We start from the raw sequence: 25,316 nt of genomic DNA on the forward strand, positions 1-25,316 counted from the left end.
TCCAACCCTGTTCCCCCCTCCCTCACTCCCCCACTGCTTCAGGTCTGCTTGGCTCGTGGCCATGCTCCCCCCACTCCTTCCCTGCACACTGCCTCCCCCTCCCTGACGGCTGTTCTGCAGGGTGCTGCTACTGTGATCCTCCCCTTCACCCTTAGGCAGGGAGACGGGGGAAGCCCTGTTGCTTGGGCGGCCGGGGCATGTTCCCCACTGCCAAACTTCCCTGGCAGTGGGGCAAACTTGGGCCTGCCCAGCCCAGGCCACCAAGCCAATCACCTCCCGTCATCTCAGCAGCGCATGCATAGTTGACTAGAAGCGTTATGGACAGACAAACAGACAGACAGACAGACTAAGCCTTTTATTAGATTAGAATTGTTTGTTACCTAGCCTCACAAAGAACTCTATATATCATTTGAGTAATAAAAGACACAAAACAGGAAAATTTTGAACTTAAATACTTGAATTTCAACTATTGTTGAAGAAAATTGTGTGTAAATTATCACTCATATCCAAATGGTTGTAGTGAGCAACAGGAATTTTTAATTAAAGATACTATATATTTACGGTAAAGATTCAACAAAGTAGCTTGCATCAGTAAATACACAGTAGTAGTAGGATTAGAAATTACTCTAGCACAAACATAAAAAATTAAATACTGCCCTTCAGCTAAAGTGGGATTCTCCTTTTTTACTTTGTAGCTCGAAGTCCGGTATTTTCCCACCTGTCATCCTCTCTCCAGGGACTTTGGACTATTAGGGCTTTGAAGGCAGAGCAAAGGTTTCAAAAATTATTTGATGCTCACCAAGACCTTCACTCAGGTTTGTAATGAATCAGCATGAACAACCAAGTTCTTAGCTCTGTAGGATGGATATATCTTTTGCCCCCAGATGCACATATTCCACTTACATTTAATTCAGTAGGAGTTGTGCATGTGTCTCTAGGGCAAAATCTCCCTATTATTTTCCCTGGTTTGATAATTCATTTTAGGCTGTAGTACAATTTGAGATACCCAAGCTTGTATCTTTAATCATCTATAAAATAAATGTTTTAAAATATGCCTGATAAGGCTATTTAGGGAATCCTTTTTCTTCCTGTATATATCATTTTGGGGAGAAAAACAATTTGTACTTTATTTTATAAAGCATATCTAATAATAATGATGTGCTTTTAAAGAGTTTCAAATCAGCAAATAAGGTTTTTAATTCTTTGAACAGTTTTCATAGTTCGTTGCCATATAAATACAGATTTGATTACAGTTATTAATTTGATTAAAGTCATCTTGGCTATAATATTAATACTTTCTAAAAAAAAAAATCTGAATTAGATTTATATCATGACCTTTAGCAATGAAATTAACCAAACTAAGTAACAGGAAAGGTTACTGACCTTTTAGTAAATTATTCAAGTTCCTGTAAATATCTCTTGTAGGAATTTGAATAATTTACAGGTGAATAAGGAAGAAGAATTAATATCTTATGATTGTTAGATGAGATGTTCAACTTTTATCTGTCTTAAGGTATGCAACTATACCCTAAAACACTTTACCTATCATTTTTTAATTAAAAAAATCTAAGACCCAAATTTACTGTTAGATCACCTAGCCTGAGCTGTCAAAGGGCATGGAATCTCAGCCTGCTCCCACCCCCAGGTAAAACTGTTGCTTGATTTGAGGACCTCATCCCACTGCTTTCCTTACTCCTATGTTCCAGAAAAATAGTGTGAGCATCAAAGCAGCTTTTCAGATTTCTGTGCGGATATTTCATGTTTACTGTGGCAGCTGTGGGTGGTAGACCCAATAAAGATTTCAGCTCCTCTAAAGCCCCCTTTTGTAGTTCATTTTCCTCCCCAGTGGATCTGACTCCTTATGGTCTTTCAGCTCTTTCTGTCCTAGAGCCAGCTCTAGACCAACCAGTCAGAATCTGCAAGGCTGCCAGTCTAAGAATCAGCCTGCGAAAGCAAAGCAAGTAATCGGGGAACATTCTAGTGTACCTAAGAACAAGCATAATAGTAAGACTGTGCATAAAAACTCCACTGTGTAAACAACGATTGGATTAGCCCTTGTGTCATGGCTTCACACTGAGACCTCATGTTCAGTTGCATATCCTTTGACTCCTGAGTTCTTTTTAGAGTCATCACATTCCTGAGTATGGTCCCCCTATCTGCATGTATATTATTAGTGCACTGGACTATATTAAGTTGCATTTTGTTTGAATAATCCCAGTTTACCACATGATACCCTACTGTGAAATTTTAATTTTTACATGTATAACCTCTGTTCCTGGAAGAAGGCGGGATAGAGATGCACCTTATAGACTAAATCAGAGATGTATAAACTTCATCAGAGCTCACTTCATCAGGTGCTGTTGTAACTGGTCCTGTGTTTGAGTGCTTCGGTTTCTATTAGTGTTTTTATACTGCTTTTTGCTTCAGCCTTATACTAAATTACATATATTATGTTAAAAATGTTCAACTAAGTTAACATTTATTGTGACACATTTTATCTGAAACTTAAATGAAAGAAAAGCTGTAGTATTTTTCATCACATAGTTCGCCCCTCACCTGAAGTCTGCTAAAGTCCATGAGAATATTTTTCCATTGACATTAGTAGATTTTGGTCCTTTTCTTTCTGCACTCATTACTATTAAATATGTTAACTTCAGCTGTGTTGAGCAGTACAAAGATTAATATCTGAAGACTGGTCAGCCTTCTCTAGCAAAGCAAAGCAAAGCAAAGTAAAGCAAAGCAAAGCATGTTTATCACCAGGGGCACTGCCCCCCACCTCCCAGTCTCCAAGAAAGGTTTTTTTTTTTAATTTATTGAATTAATTCACGCTGAATTTTGTGGGATTTGCCATGGAACTTATTTCCCCTGTAACTCATTGTTCTTTATGACTTTCACAACACTCTTTAGAGGCTTGGTTTCTCTTTTTGACAACCTCACGATGGTTTGCTGTGCGTTTGGATGCCATCTGTGCCATCTTTGTTATAGTGGTTGCCTTCGGTTCCCTCCTTCTTGCGAAGAGTAAGTATGCATATTAGAAATGTTTGCACTGTAATTAATATTCATAGCAATGTCTAGTTCATTTTCAAAGATTGCTTCTTCTACTAGTTTAAGGATTGCAGTTAAGTTTTTCTTTCTAGATCCTAATCACAGGGTTGGACTGCATCTCTTTAAAAAATGAATAAATCCTAAAGATGATTCAGACTTATCACTTATTATCTTCTTCCAAAAGGAAAATGATATCTTGTCTACATTATTTAAATCTAGCAGCAGGTTGAAAGATGCAGCTCAAGTGAGTTGGGTCAGTAAGAGATGTCTATCCCAGAAGGGAAATTGCCCTGTAATAATTTTTGTGTTCATTGTTATTCTCATGCAGTCATTATTTTATTCATCATCCTACATGTAATTGAGGTAGATATACTAACTTTAAAACTGGATGGTTACTAAAAAAAAAAAGGAATTGGACATGAAGATTAGTGTAATTTCCTATTTTCTTTCCTTTGGTTTTCCTTTAGATACATTTTATATGCATAATCCATATTACACATTAGAAAATTAGGAAATCTCATCCTTGGTAGACAAAGTCTTGGCTGGGATGATATAATTGCGAACAGTCTTGTGTGGGCAAAGGGTAGGACTAGATCAGTGGTTCTCAGCCTTTTTCGTACCAGTACTCATTTGCCAAGATAGATGGCTTGTCCTGACCCACAGCCCCCTGACCCTGTTGGTGCCTGACCCACAGTCCCCTGGCCTCCCAGGCCATGCTGGGCCCCTCGCTCCCAACCTGCAGCCTTCTTCCCCCTCAGCCCTGCTGAAGGGGGCCTCCAGCTGCCCCCGTCCCACTTGGGTCACAACATGGTGGCTGCAGTGGCTCTGGCTCATGCAGGTGGCAGCAGAGTGAGTTGGCCTGGCACAGGCTGGAAGGAGGAGGGGGAGGGGAGGCCTGTGGCACACCTGCTCTAGGCTGGCATACATCATGCCAGACAGCCTGGTCACGGCCCCTCCCACCTTCCAAGCAGCGTTTCCCAGCTGCCCTGCCCCTATGAACACAGGCCCAGTCCTGGTGTCGCCAGTCTGGCCATGCAGCTCTCCTCTACCACTTCCCCCATTGAAGGGGTAGGTGCCTTCCCCCTGCCCTCCTGTCCTGCCACAGCCTTGGTGCCTGGCCATCTTCCCCCAGTGTTAGCAGGCACCCACCCCCTGCTACACACCCATCCCCTCCCCACACACACACATGCATGCACTCATGTACATACCACTCCCTCCAGCCCCCAACAGTCCCCAAGCCCTGGCCCTCCAACCCCCACTCAGCATGAACTTATCTGCGTCTGGTAGCTGGGGCTGCTCCCACAACCCTGCCTGACTGTGTGCTGATCATGCCCCAAGCAGCCACTTGGAGGCTGGAGTGCTGCCAGCCTGAAAAGGGAAACCTGCACTTTGCAAATTTTTCTGGCACTTACTAATGACCCTTTGAAATATTCTTGCGACCCACTTTTGGGTTGCAGCCCATGGGTTGATTAGCACTAGTGTAGATGATGCCCTGAGGTCCCTTCCAACCCTAATTTTCTACATTTCTATGATTCTATGTTAGATAGTATATTGTCATTATATATTATATAGTATATTGAATGCTTTATATAAAAATATATATCGGCTATATTATTTCTATAATGAAATTATGTACATTGCATCACAGTGAAGATTTCCTACTAGAACTGAAGTTACTAGATTGGAATAAAGAGCACTCAAAACCATGGCCTGAGTCTCCTCTCAGCTCAGGATAAGGAAAATAGGGGCATCTTTACACATGCTCCGGGGTAGGGGACTCTTTAATTAGAGTGGCTCTAAAAACCATCCTGGCCCTCTAGCTCTCTACCCGCCATCCCTCCAGTGTGGCCAAACTACTCCCGATCCCATAAATTACTCCTGGTGCTGTTTGACCAGTGTTCACTGGTCCCGGGAGCCAGATTGATGTAAGTCAGGGTGGGCAGATTGTGGGGCTAGTGGCTCCATGGGGAGTTTGACAGGATGTGGGGGTCAGTTTCTCCCTACCCTAGAACCAGGGGCTATTTTTAGATGAACAATCCCTTTGTCTACCCCAACTTACTTCAGACCAGAGGCCTGAGTAGCGAATGAAGACTGTTTTTTCTAACAGATTTTTGAAAACTTAAGAAAATATTTGTTGTGGTATTTTTATTTGGCACTTTTGTTTATACGGGTATAAAACTGAGGTGAAAGAAAACACTCTGTCCCTACCACTTCAATCATACATTAGGTTCAGAAAGGAGCTTACTGGAGTATTGTGGTGTTCTATAAATTCTTTTTTGTGTTTTGTTTTTAATTTATGCTCCAGCTCTGGATGCAGGACAAGTTGGCTTGGCATTGTCCTATGCAATCACTCTCATGGGAATGTTCCAGTGGGGTGTTAGACAAAGTGCTGAAGTTGAAAATCTGGTAACATTTATTTCATTTTAGTCTTTTCAAATTGCTGTTAAGTGAAACAATATACATTAGAAATGTTATTTTTGCATTGGGGCTAATGGAATTTGTAGGAGCCTGTGACTTACGCCTAAAAGTTTATGCCTGTTAATTTGTTTAGAGTTGATGCATATTTAAAAAGTATTAATTTTTTATTGAATTCACTACTTTGCTATATAAAATAAGTTGATTTTTGGTGTTTCCCAAATATATGTAGTAGAACATCCTAAAACAATTTATGCGATTTATAAGGAAAATATATGCTGGATATTAAGCTTTTTAAATTAATGTGGAAGCAAACAAATACTGTAAAGAGAACACATTGCATCAGAAAAAATCTACTTTTCCATTTGTAGTGACACTTGAAATTTACTTGTAATTATGATGATTTGTTGCAACATAGTGTAGTATATACACCTAGTATATTAGATAAAAAGTAACACATCCTTATGTAGCAATAAATAATGCTAATAATAGTCTTGTGTTGTATTTATACTGTATAGCACATTTGCATTTTCAAAGCACTTTCCAAACATCAGTTAATAACACTGATAACACTTACCTGAGGAGAGACTGGCAAATATTTTTGTATGAATTAGTGGAGTTCACTCATTATGAGTTTGAAGAGCAAATCAAATCAGGTGCTAAAAATATGTATACACTTAAATATTATGCTGGATTGGAACCTATGTTAGGAGGAAAAGGCAAACCCTTCCACTTTTTTATTTCTAGTCCATAAATACAGGACATTGCCAAGATCTCTCCTTTGCAGAATCTGTGATTGAAAGAAAAGTTCTGTAATCATTTTGCATGCAATGTTATAATCAAAAATATTTTTCAAGATTGTAAATAAACAGGGGTCTGTTGCTTTTATGACTTTCCAGATGATATCAGTAGAAAGAGTAATGGAATACACAGCTCTTGAAAAAGAAGCTTCTTGGGAGTCCACTAGGCGCCCACCACCTGACTGGCCAGCTCAAGGGATGATTGCTTTTGAAAATGTTAACTTCACTTACAGCTTAGATGGACCTTTGGTGTTAAGGCACTTTTCTGCCTTAATCAGATCAAAAGAAAAGGTATGCATTTGCTGCTTGCTTCAACTGGGCCCATCATGTTGTTAAATATTAACTGATATAAAATATGATATTGTGAATAAATAAGCCATAGTCTTAAAAATGTAATTATGTTAGTAATAACAAAGAAAGAAACACTTCTTTTGGGAATACAAGTAGCTTTCTGGGGTTAATAACCTACCTTGTGGTTTGAGAAACTAAGGAGTTGAGAGGGTTGAAAAGTGCCATTTCATTGAGCCTAAATGTTGCTTTGGAAACTCCTTGGATGTGACCAACTTTCAGAGAATCCAAGGCAAATAGGGCCAGAGCTGTTGAGGAAGAGGGGTAAAGATGCAAAGAAATGGCATCTCTGCTTTTGTGCTGCTGGTAGTTGGCCCTGGGGAATGCCCCTTCACATGCGATCTGGCGTCTGCCAAGTTGTCCTGGGTGTGGTAGGGGAGTCTAGGGCCAGCACCTGGACTCGACCCAGCAGCCTTACCTGGAGTCCTGGGCACCTCCTGGGGCTCCAGCAACAGTGATCTAGGTGTGTGGAGCACGGTTGGCAGCTGGAGTATGGCTCTAGCTGACAAGGCTCTGGTTTCAGGCAATGTGCTCTGTTGCCACTTGCACCACCTTGCTTCTTTCTGGAGCAGGTTTTTTTGATACCAGGATCTCCCATTGTCAAAATAACCCACTGTGCTGCAAATTAGCAGTGTGGTGAACACCTGCATACGTAGTGCATGCAGTTTGCACTGCTGCAAATGGGTCTGCAGCGCCACAAACCACACGTGCATGCTTGTGGGAACGTGCGTAGAGTGTGGGAGGTAATCCATTTTCATAGATGGATAAGGATAATTAAGAGGAAGATGCATGCATGTACATGATGAAGAAGAGAAGATATTTTATGATTGAGGATTTTATTTCAGTTCCTTTAACCTACCATGATTAAATTGGTAGTTGACAGAAATGTAGAAACAAAATCTTCCTTGTCCAATCTTCCTCTTTCTTATTCTGAGACTACCCCAACTTAAAAAGTATTGTTACAGAGGGAGGTCTCCATTATAGAAAAAAAAAAGAAATTACAGGAACTCAGTGTCAGTTCAGGCTCTGCTGCATTTCAAATGTACACACACTTTTTTAAAATTAAGATTCCTTACTTGGGAGCTTTGTCCTACTCTGCCCATCACTGCCCTGCCCTATTTGAAACTCATCTTCCATTCAGCCTCAACTCATTCCATGAATGCCACGTGCCCCTAGAAGCTGAGGGGTTATGGCAAGCTCCCACAGGTGGCAGTGCTGCTGTCGGTGCCAGGAGCGTGATGGCACTAAGTGGAGAACCACTGCAGGCAGCCCCAGCGCTGTTGGCAGTGGAGGGAGGGGGACAAGCGCTGACCAGTGGTTGGTAACCACCCGCAGATGCTGCCGGCAGCATTGGCAATGGCCAGTGGTGATCACGAACCGCCCGCAGATGCCACTGGCAGTGTTGGTGGTGCCTTTTCACAGGGGGTGCACCTGCACCCGTGTGCACCCTCTACCTGTCGCCAATAACCCATTCCATTCCTCAAGCAAACCATTTTAGTAATATGTATGTTACAAGAATTGGACTTTCAGTGCTTCACAGAAGCAATCTGGTGGTAATAAGTAGTTAGGAACTCAGGGCAGGATGTTTGCAAAGTGTAGTAAAAAGGATTATTTTTCTTTCCTGTGCTTTTCTCACCTTTCGGCTAGCTCTGTAGCAGTTATAAGCTACCTAGTATAATGGTGGATAAGAAGATGTAATTTTTTTAGTAGGAGGTTGGTGACACCAGAGAAAGAAATAGAAATAAAATAAAAGAGCAGATGAAAAAGAAAAGAACAGATGCTAACAATGTGTAGCTAAATACTTGTTGGGGTTTTTTGATCTATGTGACTGCTGTGGGTTTGCCTTTCTAAAAGAATTTTGCCCAGTTTGAACCAGTTGCCACCTCTGGAGAGAAATTTGGTGTTTTTTCCTTCCTTTTTGAAACTATTGTTTTTGGTAATGCTTTGCAAAGTATTACAGCAAACTGCCACTGCTAAAAAATAATAGGCTCCCAAGCAACTAATGTACCTTTCCTAGTTTTTAATGATGGAGAAACATATATTTCATTGTCCTTTAACACCCTGTGTAGACTACATGTTCATCTGTACTAGGAGTGTCACACTGGTATACTGTACTGGAAGAGTGCTTTTACTGTCAATGCAGCTATACCAGCAGATCTGTGTCTCTAGTAAAAATCACCTGTGTAACAAGCTTTAGTGATACAAAAAGCTTTCTCATTTGGGGTTACTTCCTACATGATTAGCTCTGTCAGATGGTCTGTGACCAGCATAGCTAGTCCAGCAGACACCTGTAGTGTGGACTGAAGGAAGAACTTGTTCCATTTTTTATTAAATGAGTATTCCATTCCTGCCTAGTCCCTAGTATAGACAGGGCCAGTTCTGGCACTGTAGGCAATAAAAGTGGTATTTAAAAGCTTAAGGTAGTTGCTAAATGGTATTCAAAACCGTGTTAGTATATGCTGGCTACAACAATGATTTTAGGTTGGCTAATAATTTGACAAAGAGTAAAATGATTAGCCCACTTAGTACCACACAGGAAAAGCAAATTGAATGAGATATTTATTGAACATGGTATCCATCCTTCACATAGACTCTGGTGCATATAAGGTCCCCTGCCAGGACAAAGCCCTGCCCGCCATTATTGTTCAAGTTATGGGGCTAGGGCTCATTTGTAAGATAGAGTTGATTATTTTGTATGAACATAAGCATCCAAAGAAAATAATTCATAAAGGAATTTTGTCCCTTAAAAGCTGTTTCAAATTCATGTTGATTTTTTAGAAGTTGTCAGCATTTTGACTGAAAATACAAATAGATTTAACAACTCAAACACAGTCCTTTCATTTGATGCCAGCCTGAAAGAGGGATTTTAACAATTTTCAGAGCAGCTGCACTTTTATTTTAAGTATCACTTTATTTGTTTAATGTTTTTCTGTATACTGCTAATACAATATAGTGTATCACTGACATTTCAGAGGAAACAAATGAATTCTTGTTCTTATAACTCTTTGTGTGTGTTTTTTCCCTTCTGCTTTTTCTTTTTTATTTATACTTTGAAAGAAAAAGGAGTTTGAGTATAATTGGGCACAATTTCCCTTTTTTCTTTTTTTCAGTGATCTAAATTCCAACCAAAATGGTAGAATTTATTTTCTTCTATATCATGTCTTTGAACACATGTATATAAATGATTCCATATTACGTAATAAAATGACAGTAAGCACCTGCATATATTAGTGTGTATGTGTATATGCACACACACACACGTATTTAGATTAATTGTTTAATAAAGTTATTGAATTAGGATTATTAAACTGGATAATATGAAAGGATTTTTTTTACATTTATCTCCCAAGTCACTCCTTACATTTTATTTCATAGTGCATTGTATGGTTTTGTTTAAACAGAGGTTTATTCCAGTTTCTGGAGAACCCATTCCAGAGCTTAATCTATCATGGAGTTTTTTTATTTCCTGGTGTTTGTTGTTAAGTTTCCCTTTCTTTACTTTCATTCCAGTACTCCTTGTTATTCTCTAAATTTGCATACCATATTAATGTATACTATATGATTGCCCTCCCATGTTTGTACTCTTAATATACTCATAAATTATAGTCATATTCCTTTCTAGTCATTTAGGGAAGCTGTATTGTACATATTTAACCCTATTATTTCGTTTAAAATCAGTATCTCCATCCCATATTAATTTTTGTTCCTCTTCTCTGAACTCCCTGTAGCTTACCAGTAGCTTTCTGAGAATGTGGTCCCTAGAACTAAATGTAATATATAACAGATGGTGCCAGATCAGATCTGTTGCAACAAGTTATGCCCTCCTGTACTCTGTGATATAGTTTATTGGAATATGCTCAGGTTTCCTAAGTAATCCCTTACATATTTCTTGCTGAAGATAGAATTTTTTTTTAAAGAAGTTTCTTTTCTGGGTCATATTTAGTTACCATTACTTGTCATCCCTTTTCATTCGTATTAATGGACCTACTTTCTCTCCAGCATTTTACCATTTCATGTATTGGTAAAAGTCTTCTCAATTGTATGACTTTAGGCTTCTTAGCATTTCCATATGTTGTATTTTTCTTGTCTTTTGTTTTCACTGAAATTCTTTACTGAGTGACTATATTTGTCTGGTGGCTTCTTCATTCTTTTTGTTTCCTGTAGAGACTTGGCATAATTTGAGTTTTATTTTTTATAATTTCGCTGTCTAAAATCAATGGCCATTTTAAACATTTGTTTCAATTTTTATCGATTTTTAAATTTTTCAGGGTTGCATGAAATTTGGGGTGTGGAAATAGACACTCTCTCTCTCTTTCCTATGGGGGAAGTTGCCAGTGGCTTGCTATGCCTGCTTGCTCCTACCCAAGTTTGCAAGGGAGGACCTGGCTGGCTAGTACCCTGCAGGCACTGAGCTAGGGATGCATGGGCAGGGGTGGGGGCAGACACAGGCAGGTAAGCACAGCCCAGCCTTCCCCCGCTGCCTTTTACTGTTGCTCAGCAGGATCTTGCCCAGGCACTACAGCAGCTGCCTATTCTTATGTCCCCTTTCTATAAATGTTGATGATTAACAATGGGAATATTTTTTTCATCCGTCTGTGATTGTGAGATGAAATCAACATTTACTGATAAAAGTCAAATCCTGCCAAGCCTAAATATATGGTACAAAATGCACTGCTTCTACCAACCTTAATTCCTCATTTGCTGCAACTAACCATGAGCACTGACAACATCTGTATTTCTATACTGGTTGTGATCCTTTTGTTAGCTTTAATCTTATTAGGGATACTCATTGATTAACCTGATATTTGACATGAGAAAGGTTACCAGATGATGGCTTAGCTAGCTTGATTTCTGTTAGGTAATGGTTATTTAATAGTAAAGCGGTTAATAAGCTGACCTCCGAGTGCTTTACAGAGGTCAGTACCATTCTCCTCTTTTTGCTAATGGAATAATGAAGCACAGAAAGCTGAAGTGACTTGCACATGGTCACTCAGTAGGAAAATAGAGAAGCTTAGAATAGGACCTGTCTTGGACAAGTTGCAGGCTAGCATTCTCCCTGCCAGGCTACATTGCTTCCGATGTATTCCACAGCACATATTAAGGGAAACCTTCAGTTTTTTTGTCAAATGTTTTCTTATTTCACCTTTGATCTAATTTAGATTATTTTGAGGCTTAAAATGGCATGTGATCCTAGGCTGAGGTTCTTTTAGAGCTATATCCTATTCAACCTCTTAGGTGTTTAAGTGTGACCCATTCCACCCTTCTCCAGTGCCTGAAAAACCATTAACACCAAAGCAGGGGAAGTCCTACTCCTCCTCACCACTTTTGTGATTCAAGGCTAAGATAATGGCATGTCACAAAAGTAGATGTTTCTAGTTTTTCAGGGACTTGGGCAGAATGGAATAAGATTACACATAGGTGGAACGGGAGCATGTACTTTAACAAAAATATATCCTGTTGTCTTGCTTATCAGTCGATTCAAAATTTCATTTTTCCATATGGAAGAGCACTACAAATACAGTCTCAGAAGCTGCTGGATTTTGTCATATTGGTTTGGTTGGTTTTGCAGGTTGGAATAGTGGGAAGAACAGGAGCTGGAAAGAGCTCTTTGATAGCAGCCCTCTTTCGGCTGGCTGAACCTGAAGGAAGAATTTGGATTGATAAGTACCTGACAACAGAACTAGGACTCCATGACTTGCGGAAGAAAATTTCAATTATACCTCAGGTATGAAGTGGATTTTTGTCTGCTCCACATGTTTCTGCTTTAGGAATCTAATCTTGTAGAATCCCAAAATGCAACCTTTATCAGGGAAGGGGCTGGACTAAGAGTGGTTCCCTGGTACCTTCCATGCTACTGCTCTATTGGGCTAACTAGAAACTAGTACAGCCAAGAATGGGCTTACAGGGATTCCTTTAGTATTCTTGTTGGCTTTTTTTCAAAGAAAAAAAGAAGATTCAGAAAACCCTAAAGGTTCCTCTTACATACATACATACAGCAAAACAAAGTCTTGAGGTTTGTGTATGTGAGGTTTTTTAATTTTCCAGGTATTTGTACTCAACTCTGAATGAAAATGGGGCATTTTAAAAATCAATATTCAGTCACCTAAATAAAATCAATATTTGAAAAATGTGGTTATTTTCACTGTGAAATACTTACCAAATCATCTGTGTGCAAGCATAAAAAATAATATATGCATTATCAATGGCCTTAAAATAAGGCCTCACCTCCACTTTTCAGAAACATCTGGAAACATTTATATTAATTTAAACTACCTTAACCTTCATTCCAGAACTGATAACATACCTCCCAGCTAAAAACAAAGTCTGAAAGCAAGGTTATATCCTAAATATTATCTTCTACTTTAGTGGACTTAATAAAGGGATGACAATTCAAAACTGGACGCATTTTTGGAGAAAGGTCTTGCTTCTTCCCTGTCCTTAAGAGACCAGCCTTTGTGGCAAGTGGATAGAATAATTAACCTATGGTATTGCAAGTAACTTTTCTTTTGGACATCTTCTGTAAAGGAGGTATAAAAGGCAAAACGGAAAATTGAATGATGGGACTACAGCAGCAAAACCAGAACTTTGTCTTTGCTAAAGTTGACAAAGGAGGAGCAAGCCCAGGCAATGACCTATTAGGAATTGCAGCCTGTTTCTTCAAGAGCATCTGAAGGCTCCAGAAGTCCAGGACAACCATTAGATAGTCAAGCCATTAGATACCAGCCCTTCACCTGCCAAGATGGGACTGGGTGGTAGCTTCTGTGGCTCACCTTTGAGAAAGGATCAGTGGTATTTATTGGAAGAAGTATTAAGCTATCTGTTTTTTAACAGAAAAGGCACAAGTCACATATTATTTATGGGTGAAGCTGTTGAGAGTTACAAAAGCATCCATATTACCATCCTAGAGCTGGTTGTAAAAAGTACCTGCAATAGTTCTGGAAGGAGCCTTTATTCTTCAAGGGAGTAGGCATTTACCATATTCCCCCTCTAAAAAAACCCCAAAACCCAATCCCAGCGGCTGGAAACTGGGGTTTTCATAATGAGTTCAGGAAATATAGTAACAGAAGTTTCTGCCACTTAAGGTTCTGCTGGGCAAAAACAAAAATAAGATTGCATATGATCTGCAGGGAACAAAACAATGAGCAGGCTTGGAACCCTAACACCTGTTACTCAGTTACTTAGTACAAGGAACATTTTGTATGGTACTTTCCTCCTGCCAGTGACTTATAGGCAAAGTGTAGTGCAGTTGGTTCTGGGACAAATGATGGGCTTAATTTTAGACAGGGTTGAATACCTGGTCTAGGAAGGTGCAAGCTTGATCATGACCATCAGCTGTCTGGTAGTAGAGAATATGTGACATGTAGAGGAGGCCCACAGAATTGGACCACTGTGTGCCATCTCTCTCTGAAAGTCACCATCATTTATAGGCTGTGGAACTGTTGAAAGAAACCCAAATGGACTTGAGGACAGATGGGATGGAGTGGGGTGGACTGTTTAAAAATAATAATTTAATAATAATAATAATAATGAATAACTCATTTCCTAAAGACTGAGTACCTACCTCTTGTATTGTATGTCGTATTTTGATGAAGCCAGGCATAGACATGACTTTGAGGAGATGGCAGTTCACTATGGTGCTGACTGGGAATAAGATCACTAAAACTGTAACTGTGAACTCTCAGTTCCTCCCATGGGCAGATTCAGGATTTTGAAAAGGAGGGTGCAGATGATGTGCTGTGTCATCACATATAATACACACTTTTTTCCAGGTAAAAAGAAATTGGAAGCTTTACTAATGTACAAGGAGCCTAGGGCTATATTCAGTTTAAGATCAAAGCGAAAGCAAGTATAACTTTTTTGGAGTGTGCATTCATTTGCTATATTATTTATAATGTATAAAAATACAACTAGATAAAAATAATCAATAGATGTTTCTTTAGTGCTGGGCACATCTACACATGCATTTACTCCAGCCTAGATTTACTGCACTGCGCAGTAAGCTATTTTGGTTAAGTGTCTACATGTGTGGGGACCTGGCAGAAAATGTGCTGCCAGGTCCCTCCAACCCTGCTACACACTCCTGTGGCCACCGGGAGGAGCACCAAGCTCCAGCTCCAGCTGCCACCAGGCTAGCAATCTTCTTTAAGACCCAACCCTGCTCTTTGCTGTCTGGGCAGCTAGCTCCTGTGCTCAGACGAGCACCATGGCATGCTCAGGGGCAGCACGCAGCAGCTCTGTTCATGTCCACTGTACCTCCTTGCACTATGGCTGCCCCAGACCCTGGCCCTGGCAACCAGAAACAGGGTCCCAGCATCCTGCTGGCTGTCTTGGTCACCCTGCTGGCATGCTACGCTGACCATCACCATGGCTACCCCACACATAGCGACCACCTACCTGACTGCAGCATGCCCTCCCAGGGCCCCCACTATTGTGCACTTGCTGCCACCAGGGACACAGACAAGGGGCTTCATGAGGCTACCATTGCCCTCCTGGGCCTCCAGCCCTGCCAACTCTGGGCCCGCCGCCTCAGCCAACACTGGTGGCAGCCCTTGCTGCAGAAGAACTGGGACAATGAGCAGTGGGTGGACGCCTTCCATATAACCCAGGCTGTCTTCAGGGACCTGCTCTACCAGCTCTGGCCCCACCTACAGTGCCAGGATACTGGCATGTGCCTGGCCAAAGCTGCCAACACCTACCTCGCCCTGGTGCTGCTCAAGCGGCCACATCTGCCAGCTTCCAGTATGTGGGCCACCTGTTTGGTGTGGACACAACCATCGCAACGGAGGCCATCCTGGATGTGTGCAGTGCCCTTTAAGACATGCTGGCGGACACCATCCTCTGTGCCCATGACCCCCAGGCAGTGGTGGCAGGCTTCTGTGCACTGGGGTTGCCCCAGTGTATCAGGGCCCTGGACGGGATCCACAGACTGGCTACTTGCCCACCCCATGGAGGCTGCCTCTATTAGAGCTACAGGGGGCTCCACTCTGTAGTCCTGTGGGCTGTTGTAGACCACCAGGTGACATTCATGCACATGAGCACCGGCTGGATGGGTAGTGTGCATGATGCCCATATTTTTAGGAACTCCAGCCTGGCCGCAGAGGTGGAGAGTGGGCGTTTTGTGCCGAGGGTGGTGGACCTGCAGCTGAGCACTGTCGTCGTCGTCTCACCCCTGCTCATCAGGGATCCTGCGTGCTCACTCCTGCTCTGGCTGATGCCCTGCACCAGGCATCTGGACCCCTGCCCAGGCCCATTTTAACCTGTACCAGACCTGCACGCTGATCAAGTGAGCCTTCAGCTGCCTCAAGGCTCTCTCAGTGCCCACTTCAGTGTCACTGAGGAGAAACTTCCCTGAGTCACTGTTGCAGCCTGTGTGCTGCATAATGTATGGAAGGCCTGGGAAAAGTTGTCCCGCGAAGCCTGGTAGAAGAGGTCTGGCACATGGAGGTGGCCTGACAATGGGAGCACCGGCTGCAGCAGCAGCTGGGGGTCCCCCCTGCTGAGACCCTAGGAGAGCCACATACCTGCCAGCAAAGGCCAGAGCACCAGGTGTGGGAGGCTTTTGTGGACCACTTACTGGAGCACTCCCCTCTCTAGCCCGCCTGCCTCACTGCCCACAGACCCCTACTCCTTACCCCACCCCCAGCACCACTGTTATGCCAGACACAGATCCAAAACAGAAATCTTTATTCCTCTCACAGTACACAACCCCCATCTCTCTTGCCTCCCTTTCCAACAAACAGCCCCTTCACCACCCACCAACAATAAAAAAATGCTCTTCCCGGTTTGAAAACTGTACAGAGTCTGTGTTTTTGTGTCCCAGGCTAAGGGGCTGTGGGGGGGGCACCTAGGGGGAAGAGCCTGGGGGCAGGTGGCTAGCACCCTGGCCTTGGGCTGTTCCCCTGTGGGTGCACACACTGTGGCACTTGCAGCAGGTGGAGGGCTCACCCAGGGGTGATGACAGTCTGTGCTCCTCCAGGGTGGGCAGCTCCCCCTCCAGCTGTCAGAGTCCAGGCCCAGCAGTGCCAATGTCAAGTCCTTGTGCCACTACAGGTTACTTTGGCTCTACACCTGTATGGAGCCAGGGTGAATGGTGGGCTGGGCCCAGGCAGGTGGTGATGGACCTAGGGAAGGAGCCAGGCTAGGGGTTTCTGCAGGCGGGAGGCGGTGGAGGACCTCCCTGGCCCAGATGGGGCAGCAGGCAGCAGTGGGCATGCATGAAACTGTCAGGCCCAGGACGGTGTCCAGGGTCTGGTGGTCATTGTCCAGGACCCCCATGGCCAAGCTCAGGATCTTATTTTGGCCCTACAGGATTTGGAGGTGCTCCTGGTCCAGGGCTAGGAGCTCATCCCAGTGCTCTCAGTCTGCCTAGTCCTGCACCTTCTCCCAGGTGATATCCTTCTGGTGCCACCTCTCCTCATGGCCTAGGTCCTTCTCCCACCACCTCCCCTGCCAGGCCAGGTCCTCCTGCTGCCAGGCCCAGGTATCATCTGGCCTCTCCTCTTCCACAGCCACCAGCCACTGGAGGAGGAGAGTTCATTCCTGCATGCACTTTTGGTGAGGCCACCACATCCAGAGGGCTCCAGTACTGGATGGCAGTGTCCCTGAGCTTCCATTCCCTCTGGGCCGTGGCCTCTCCCTTATGTTCAAATGCAGGCCCTGCTGAACCAAAAGGCAAAAGCTTTTTGTCAGAGTTTGCAATATTTCAGAGATAAGAAGCTCTGCACCAGGTGCTGTGCACTGCCTGGCCTCAGATCAGGGGCTGGCTGTACACTTGTGCCCAGGAACCACGTTAAGTCAGGCCAGGCAGGCCTGGCTCAGATGGCTGGCAGCTGAGCCCCCACATCCCCGTGTACTCCCTTGAGCCAGGTGGCTCACTGGCTGCTTGCCTTAGTACATCCCCAGGGCAGAACAGGCCAGACTTGTGACAGCACTTGCTGCCATGGCTCCAGACCTTGCATCCCGCCTCTCCCCTTACTGGCCACCCACCTTACTGTTCTGCCACCCAGCCCACGGCACGCAGGCTTTGGGCCCACAGGGCTCTCAGATAACTGGGACAAGGAGCTAGCTGTGCCCCTGCCCTCCCCACAGGGGTCTTCTCCAAGGAGGCACCCCAACATTAACCCCCCCCACACACCTCTGCTGCATCTGAGTGTGCCTATACTGTGTGTGCCCCATGAGCTGTTTGTGCAGCCTGCGGGGTGCCTGACCCACTATGCCCTGCTGCTTCTGATCCTTATGGTGCCCCAGGTGAACCTGTGCACCTGGTATGGGATCATGAGCTACAATGGTGTGGGGGGCAAGCCCAGGCTGCCCTGCAACCTGTGCTGCTGCCCAGAGGACTACCTGTGGCAGTGCTATACCACTGCCCTCAGCTGTTAAGGAGGACATTGTTGCCAATATCGATGCCTTCCCTGGGGCATAGGATACTCAAAACTTTATTGAGCATCCCATGTCCCTTCAGCTGTGCCTGCCCAGCTGAAGGGACATGGGATGCTCAGTAAAGTCTTGAACACCCCCACGTGTGCTGTGAGGAGGAACCTGGGACCAGGGGAGTGCAAGTAGGCTAGCCAGGGAGGGAAGGCAGGGGCCAGGGGCAGGAGTAGGGGCTGGGAGTATCCTCCCCCCAGTGCAGGGATTACCACATGTTTGGGTCTGGCAAGGCTGGTGGCTTGGTATGGTCCTCTCCGTCAGTGATGGTGTCCAGCTCTGCTTGGGGTCCTAAGCCCACAATATGCAGCATGCAGCACCTGGCTGCCCCCGGCCCCCCAACCCAGGGAGAAGCTTGTGCTGCTGACAGCCTACAATTGTGGTCAGTTACAGCCACCCCCTGTGCCTGCAAGCACTGCTGCACTGACCAGGAATGCCCACTCTCCCACATCACTCCTGACAAGGCCTCATAAATGTGGGTGTTGGAGCGCTCACCCCACTTGAGCTGCCTCTTCACCTCTGTGTCATTGCAGAGTGCCATGAGGTTACCTACCTTCTTCTGGTTCTAGTTGGGGCCCTGGGTGCAGGGCACGGGCATGTGCACATGAGTGGTGCCAGGCCTGACGGGAGAGGTTCCTAGGCTGCAGCCCTGAGGGTGGCCTCAGGCTAGCCCCCTAGTGGCTGAGCAGACCTGGAAGCAAATTTGCTGCTGGGTCACATCTACATGTTCATCACTGCACAGTAACTAATCATGATTAAATTTGCTATCTGCAAATTTAATCATGATTAGCCTTGTGCAGTAAGGGCATGCACATGTAGAAGCTCGTCTGCACTGAGCAGTAAACTAGGCTATTGCTTAGTAATGTATCTCGTATACATGTGCCCACTTTTGTCTTTAAGATTAAATATACATCTTTCCTAGATTCATAAATCAGCTGGTCCAGATAGGTTGCACCCAAAAGTGCTAAAGGAACTGGCAGACATAGCACATCTACTGGTGAGGATATTCAAGAACTTGTGGCGCTCAGGTGAAGTACCTGAAGATTGGAAGAGGGCCAGTGTGGTGCCCATCTTTAAGAAAGGGAGGAAAGAAGACCCAGGAAACTACAGGCCAATTGGTTTGACCTCATTCCCTGGGAAGATTTTGGAAAAAAATTATCAAAAACCATTCTTAGCAGGCTAATGGAAAGCAGTGTTCTAAGGGATAGCCAGCATGGGTTTGTTGCAGGTAGGCCTTGCTTGACCAATCCCATTTCCTTCTATGACCAGCTGATGTATCACCTGGACAAAAGGGAAGAGGTTGGTGTCATATATTTGGATTTTAAAAAAGCCTTTGACTTGGTATCCCACAATGTCCTCATGAACAATTGGGCAATTGCAGCCTCGACTACTCCATTCTTCAGTGGCTGGGGAACTGGCTCCGAGGTCAGACCCAGAGAGTAGTAGATGACCAAACCAAATCAACATGGCACTCAGTGACTAGTGGTGTCCCCCACGGCTCTGTTCTTGGACCTGTACTCTTTAATGTCTTCATAAATGATCTGGACACTGGTGTCAAAAACAGACTGGCCAAGTTCGCTGACACCAAACTTTGGGGAAGCGTGTCCACACTTGAGGATAGCCTGCTGATCCAGGCTGACCTCAGTAGGCTTGCAAGGTGAGACACTTATATGCTCGGCAATGCTACACTCATTAGTGCCATGACCAAAAGAGACTTGGGGATCATGATTGACAATAAGATGAATATGAGCCACCAATGCAATACTGCAACAAAACTCTGGCTTGCATCTACTGATGCATCTCAAGCAAAACCCAAGATGTCATCCTCCCGCTGTACTCAGCCTTGATGAGACGGCAGCTGGAGTACTGCATCCAATTCTGGGCTTCACAATTCAGGAAGGACATGGATAAGTTTGAAAGAGTTTGGAGGAGAGCCATATGCATGATTGAAGGGCAAGAGAATAGGCCTTACAAAGAGACGCTGCAAGCTATGGGACTCTTCAGCCTGGAGAAGTGCAGGCTCAGGGGTGACTTGGTGCCCATAAGTACATAAGGAGTGTGCATCAGGATCTGGGGGAACACCTGTTCACCAGAGCAATGCAAGGGATGACAAGATGTAATGGTCATAAACTCTTGCAAGACCATTTTAGGCTGGACATAAGGAAAAAATTCTTTACTGTCCAAGCCCCCAAGGCCTGGAACAGACTCCCCCAGAGGTGGTGCAAACACCTACTCCGGACACTTTGAATAAACTTTTGGATGCTTATCTTTCTGGAATCCTTTGACCCTAGCTGACTTCCTGCCCCTTGGGTAAGGGGCTGGACCCGATGATCTTACGTGAGATCCCTTCCAGTCCTAATGTCTACGAAATCTAGGAAACTAAATCAAACCTTGAGCATCTTGAGAATGCGTCTGATGCTTCACTGAAAGTTATTTTCACACCTGTGTTGATATTAACCCAATTTAATGTTTCCATACCTGAATTAATGTTTTTCCCTAGAGATAAAACAGTCTACCAGGGTCTGAAATAGGAACTACATTAAGAGGAGCAGCTAACAGCAGAATTGCAGAAGAAAGGATAGTTAAATTAATGGAATATCAAGACCATTAAAAAAGGAGAGAGGGTTGTTAACACTTGTGGAATGAAGAGTTTAGAAGGCATCAGGTAGTTTATAATGACCCATGAAGTCAAATGAATCCTTTCCCTGCTGCCTGAATAGAAATGCTGCTGTCACTCTCAGGCAGTTGGTTTTAAATTGTTGGTGGACCAGGAATAAAAGGGGGCTGCGACTGCACCACTGCACCTTCCCTGGATCCACCCATGGCCCCTCCTCTTCTATGCTTTATTGTTGTTTATGTTTGTATGATACAAAAATGTAGTCTGTTTTTAGAAATAAGATCATAAGAGGATGTGAAGCGATAGTGGTGGTTGGTTTTGTGAGCTTAGGCTCCTAGACATCGGTGCAAGAGAAGGATTTGGAATGACTGATAGCTTGCCTAGTAGGTTCAGTATCCCATTCTGCTTTGCTGCATCATGCTACTAAGAAAACATTGGTGCAAGATAATGGTTTTGATATGAACTAAGAGTTTCCTGCAGGCAGAGTCTGTGCACAGGGAATCTGATCTCTCTTTTCTGGAAAGGAATATGACTTCAGACACTACAAACAGAGGAGGCTCCCTCTTTGACACCTTATTTTGTTGTTGAAGGTATGGCCCCACAGCCATGTGGTTTTCAGGAATCTCATCCTACTTGTTTGGTGGTGGGGAAGGTGAAAGAGACACTGGACTGAAAACCAGAGGAATTTTTTTACTGGGAAACAGGTTAATTTAAATTTTCCAGATTTCATTCTCTTACCCTTGTTCCTCCAAGCTAAGAGGATTTCAGAGGCCTTTGGCCCTGTTTGTGTCTAAATGTTTGCTGATACTTTAAATGGGGTAGAGACATCAGGGTGGCATCCTGTAATGTAGTGTTTTTTATATTTCATTATCTTTTTTTTTCTTCTTTAACTAATTGTGAGTGTGATTAAGAAGGTTAACAATGGCTTTCTAAAGCATCTCTTCATTACCTAGCTTTCTTTTTTCTTTCTCAAGAATGGAAGCCAAACAGAAAGAGGTAGGTATGCTATTACTAGCAAAGAAATACAACTGGATTGCAGCCTAATGCAGGCTGCCTTTTGTTTCTGCACACTGAAGGCTTCATTAATGCACAGTGGTGCTACTCACTAGAGTTAGTGACCTTTTTATATTTAAAGAGGACTTTACATGGACTTAAATTCTTTTTCTTTTGTTTGTACACAATGTTCTTTTCTTCGAAAATGGATGATGATCAGTTCATTCAAGGGCTAGAGAGTTTCTTGAAAACTTAGTCTAAGACCATCTCAGGTGATTTCCACATTTGAAACAGAACATAGTTGAACAAAATATAGCTTTACAGAAGGAAAAATGCTGATCAAATGCAGTCTCCAGGTCTTGAGTCCTGCAGGTGCTTGTAATTAACTATATATTCATGCGGGCATTTCCTGACATAGTCTTAAAATTATTTGACTACAGTGAAATGTTATGACTTCTATCTTGCTGGTTATATAGAATGTTTTTCATCATGTTCCCTTGGGGTTTTAAGTGTCTGAAGGTTACCAGGTAGGATTTCTTTTTCAGATAAAGAGAGGCTTGTTTTCTACTAAATATATGCAAAGGTCTATGGCCAAGGAATGACTCTCTTTTGTGGGGCAAAGGAGGGGAATGGAGAAGAAAGAATAATGATTATACACGAGGCAACTGTTTTGTTGTATAAACCCTTACAATTTTACAGGGATGTGAAAAACCGGGGAAGACTTAGTAAAATATATAACACAGGCTGATAAACTGAACCACTCCCAGAAAGCAATGAGTGAAGATTCCAGTTTTTTAAAAAGAAGTTTAAATACATACCCAGAGAAATAAAAATGTGCTTAGTCTTCTAATTGCTTGCTTGGATGGAGCTATGTGAAGGCTGTGTTGGCCTGTAAATCTTTTCTCTGCAAATATTGTCTGCTCCCCTGACTGCAAGCATTTTTACAACAGTTATTTACAAGTTTGTCTTATTAACTTCCACTCATAAAATAGGTTATTTTAAATAATAATCTGTGTCAGAAATGATAATTAAAAATTATTCTTATCTACTGTTGCAGTACAGTACATGTCTGCTGTTAGGACTTTTATAATAGTTGTGAGCATTTTATAAATTCACCTTCTTCTTTTGCCAGCCTATAAAAATAGATTGAAATGGAAAATAAATTTAATAATACGTTCAAGACGCATCAACTACTGTATTAAAATATGTACTGTTAAACAAATTACTTGCTTTGTTTTTTTAAAATGATGTTCTTTTAATCTGTTAATGTTTTGTTTAACTCTTCACTCATTCAACAGGTTTTCATTGAAGCTTTGTGAGTTTAACAAATATTTCCAAGTAGCTAATGTTATAAGAAAAAAAAATTCACATTCTGTGCATGGTCTGTTTATTGTACCATGTTCTCCCTTCATTGATTCCCTTGCATCAATCCAGGAAAAACTGGGGCATTAACATATTGTAAATCAGTACAGAGTTTAAACTTTATGACCTCCGCAGTTTAAAAAATATCAGAGAGAAGCAAGTATATATAATATATTTTTTTAAAATGTAGACTTTCTTTAGGCGCTCCAGTAACTCAATAGATAGTTTACAATTCTTGACAGCATTATTTTTTACTTGAGTTGTGCTTTCATATTATACCCAGAGGCATAAAAGAGCATGTGGGAGAGGGGTCTGAGGGCCAGAGGAATAGGGTGGAACAGGGAGGGAGGGATGTTGCACTGGTGTGAGTTTTATGCCAGACTTGAAAGAACCTAGTGGTTGCTGCCATGGCTGCTACTGCTGCCCCACAGTCTCCTGCATACCAGCGCATGCTGCCACTATAACACTGCCTCCCCAGTGACTGTCCTTTTGGTACCCCCTCTAAATTGGCACCCGGGGATGGTGTCCCGCTTGTCCACTCATAGGTATGCTAGTGATGGTACCAAATATTATTTTCCTCTAATGTCTCCCCCTATGATGCTTAGATATTTGCAAGGTGTGTGTGGATACTGAAGGTCTTTCAGGCTATTAGTGGGGTTTCTGTGGCAAAATCCTACTTCTCTGTCCCCACCTCCATTGACCAGATGATCAGTGCCTGGTTGTGGAACAAAACTTGGTTCAGCTGTCTCTCACTTTTGCAACTTTTGCATCTTATTTTTTCTTCGGGGGCAGATGCAAGCTTATTTTCATGTCTATTGTTCTCTTCAGAGCTTTGAAACCATTTGACTCCTGGATTTTCCAATTAATTTCCTTCCTAGAAAGCTACTTACCCCCTTTTTTTCATAGTAGAGGATGCCAAGAAATGCCAGCCAAAGGCCAAAACAGTGCTTTACCTGTGAGGAAGTTCTGAAGGAACTTGGGAAACTCTACAGTCATTGGGCCATTGCTTTGAGATGGGAAGTGCCCCAGAACTAGATTAGTTCACTTCCCATTAAACTACATTGTCTCAAACACTGAAAGGAACTAATCACTCAGCACACTAACAGGAGGAGCTGTCTGGGCCTGTTAAGCCTGCTCCAAGGCCCTCCAGAGCTGCTTCAACTTTGCCTCCGTCAGGAATTACCCTACCTTGGGAGACCTGCTCCCAGCTGCCTTGGAGATCAGATCATCTGACCATTCCATATGCAGAAGTATCTTACACTGCTGTAAACATTCAGTCTGTCCACAACCTAAGATGATCTTTTATTTCAAACCTCTTCTCAAGATCTCCTGCTGCTGCTCTGACACCAACTAGTAACAAATCTGCCAGCAATTTCTGAATTAAGAAAAAAGAAATAACTTGGAGCCATCAATTTGTGTACCCATTTGTTGGCACTGAATATATGACCTATATACCTTGTTCTGGGTGGACCCAACCCCTCAGACCGATCATGATTTCTTCATTGAATAACAGGAACATTTTATTGATACACAGTGATAGCAGATAAAAATAATGCAAACAATTCTATATCTACCAGTTCTAAAGCTGTCACAGATGGAAGGTACATCTGGACAGTATGCAAGCTTCACCCTGAGGTTCTCTCTTGTATGTCAGATGTCAGCAGGCTGGAGGTCGAAGGCCGAGGCCCACCCTCCCTCAGTTGGATGGGTGAGATGTGCCCTCTATCTGTGGTGGCCTTGGGTTCCCCTCTCAGGGACCTTTTGCTACTCTGAAATTCCTCCTTTCGTAATCTTTCTCTCCTCTGACTCTTCATCTCTGGGCATCGTTGATTAGTCTCCCTGTAGCAGTTATACTGTCCACGTTATGTTCTTTCAGCATATTCTTTTTGTTTTTCCAACTCATCACATGCACATACATCGTAATTTGGGCATTTACTGAAACTGGAATGCCAAGGGCTCTGCAGTTGGGCACTTTAACCTGGCCCTAATGCTGTGAAGGCCCTTATTTCTGTTATAGAACAATGTTCATGTCTTCAGTTTCCCAGCCTGTGTATGCCCACTTATTCATTCTCCTCAGACACAGTGTCTGCTGGTTCCGGACACAGTGGGTCTTGAAGGAAACTTTGTCACAGTCAGAAGCCAATTAACACTTCCCTTTTCATAGAATCATAGAATCAATGAGTTGGAATGGACCTAGACAGATCATCGAGTCTGACCCCTTGCCATGGGCAGGAAGGAGCACTGGGGGTGGCAGGGGTCATAAGACTCCAGCCAGGTGCCTATCCAGTCTCCTCTTGAAGATTTCCAGG

The 25,316-nt window shown here is 43.2% G+C and overlaps 1 protein-coding gene across 4 annotated transcripts in view; it reads left to right on the forward strand.

Annotated features, from left to right (window-relative positions):
- The window catches only part of ABCC4 (ATP binding cassette subfamily C member 4), a 251,125-nt gene that overhangs the window by 172,442 nt on the left and 53,367 nt on the right, over window positions 1–25,316 (forward strand). For all 4 annotated transcript variants that reach the window (XM_019529749.1, XM_019529748.1, XM_019529750.1 and 1 more), the window contains 5 exons: window positions 696–815; window positions 2,908–3,018; window positions 5,351–5,451; window positions 6,360–6,551; window positions 12,178–12,333. In XM_019529749.1, coding sequence (XP_019385294.1) covers window positions 696–815; window positions 2,908–3,018; window positions 5,351–5,451; window positions 6,360–6,551; window positions 12,178–12,333 — 680 coding nt within the window. The remainder of the gene's footprint in view (window positions 1–695; window positions 816–2,907; window positions 3,019–5,350; window positions 5,452–6,359; window positions 6,552–12,177; window positions 12,334–25,316) is intronic.

Source organism: Crocodylus porosus, unplaced genomic scaffold (assembly GCF_001723895.1).
Source record: "Crocodylus porosus isolate Cpor-Errol unplaced genomic scaffold, CroPor_comp1, whole genome shotgun sequence".
Lineage (NCBI taxonomy): Eukaryota > Metazoa > Chordata > Crocodylia > Crocodylidae > Crocodylus > Crocodylus porosus.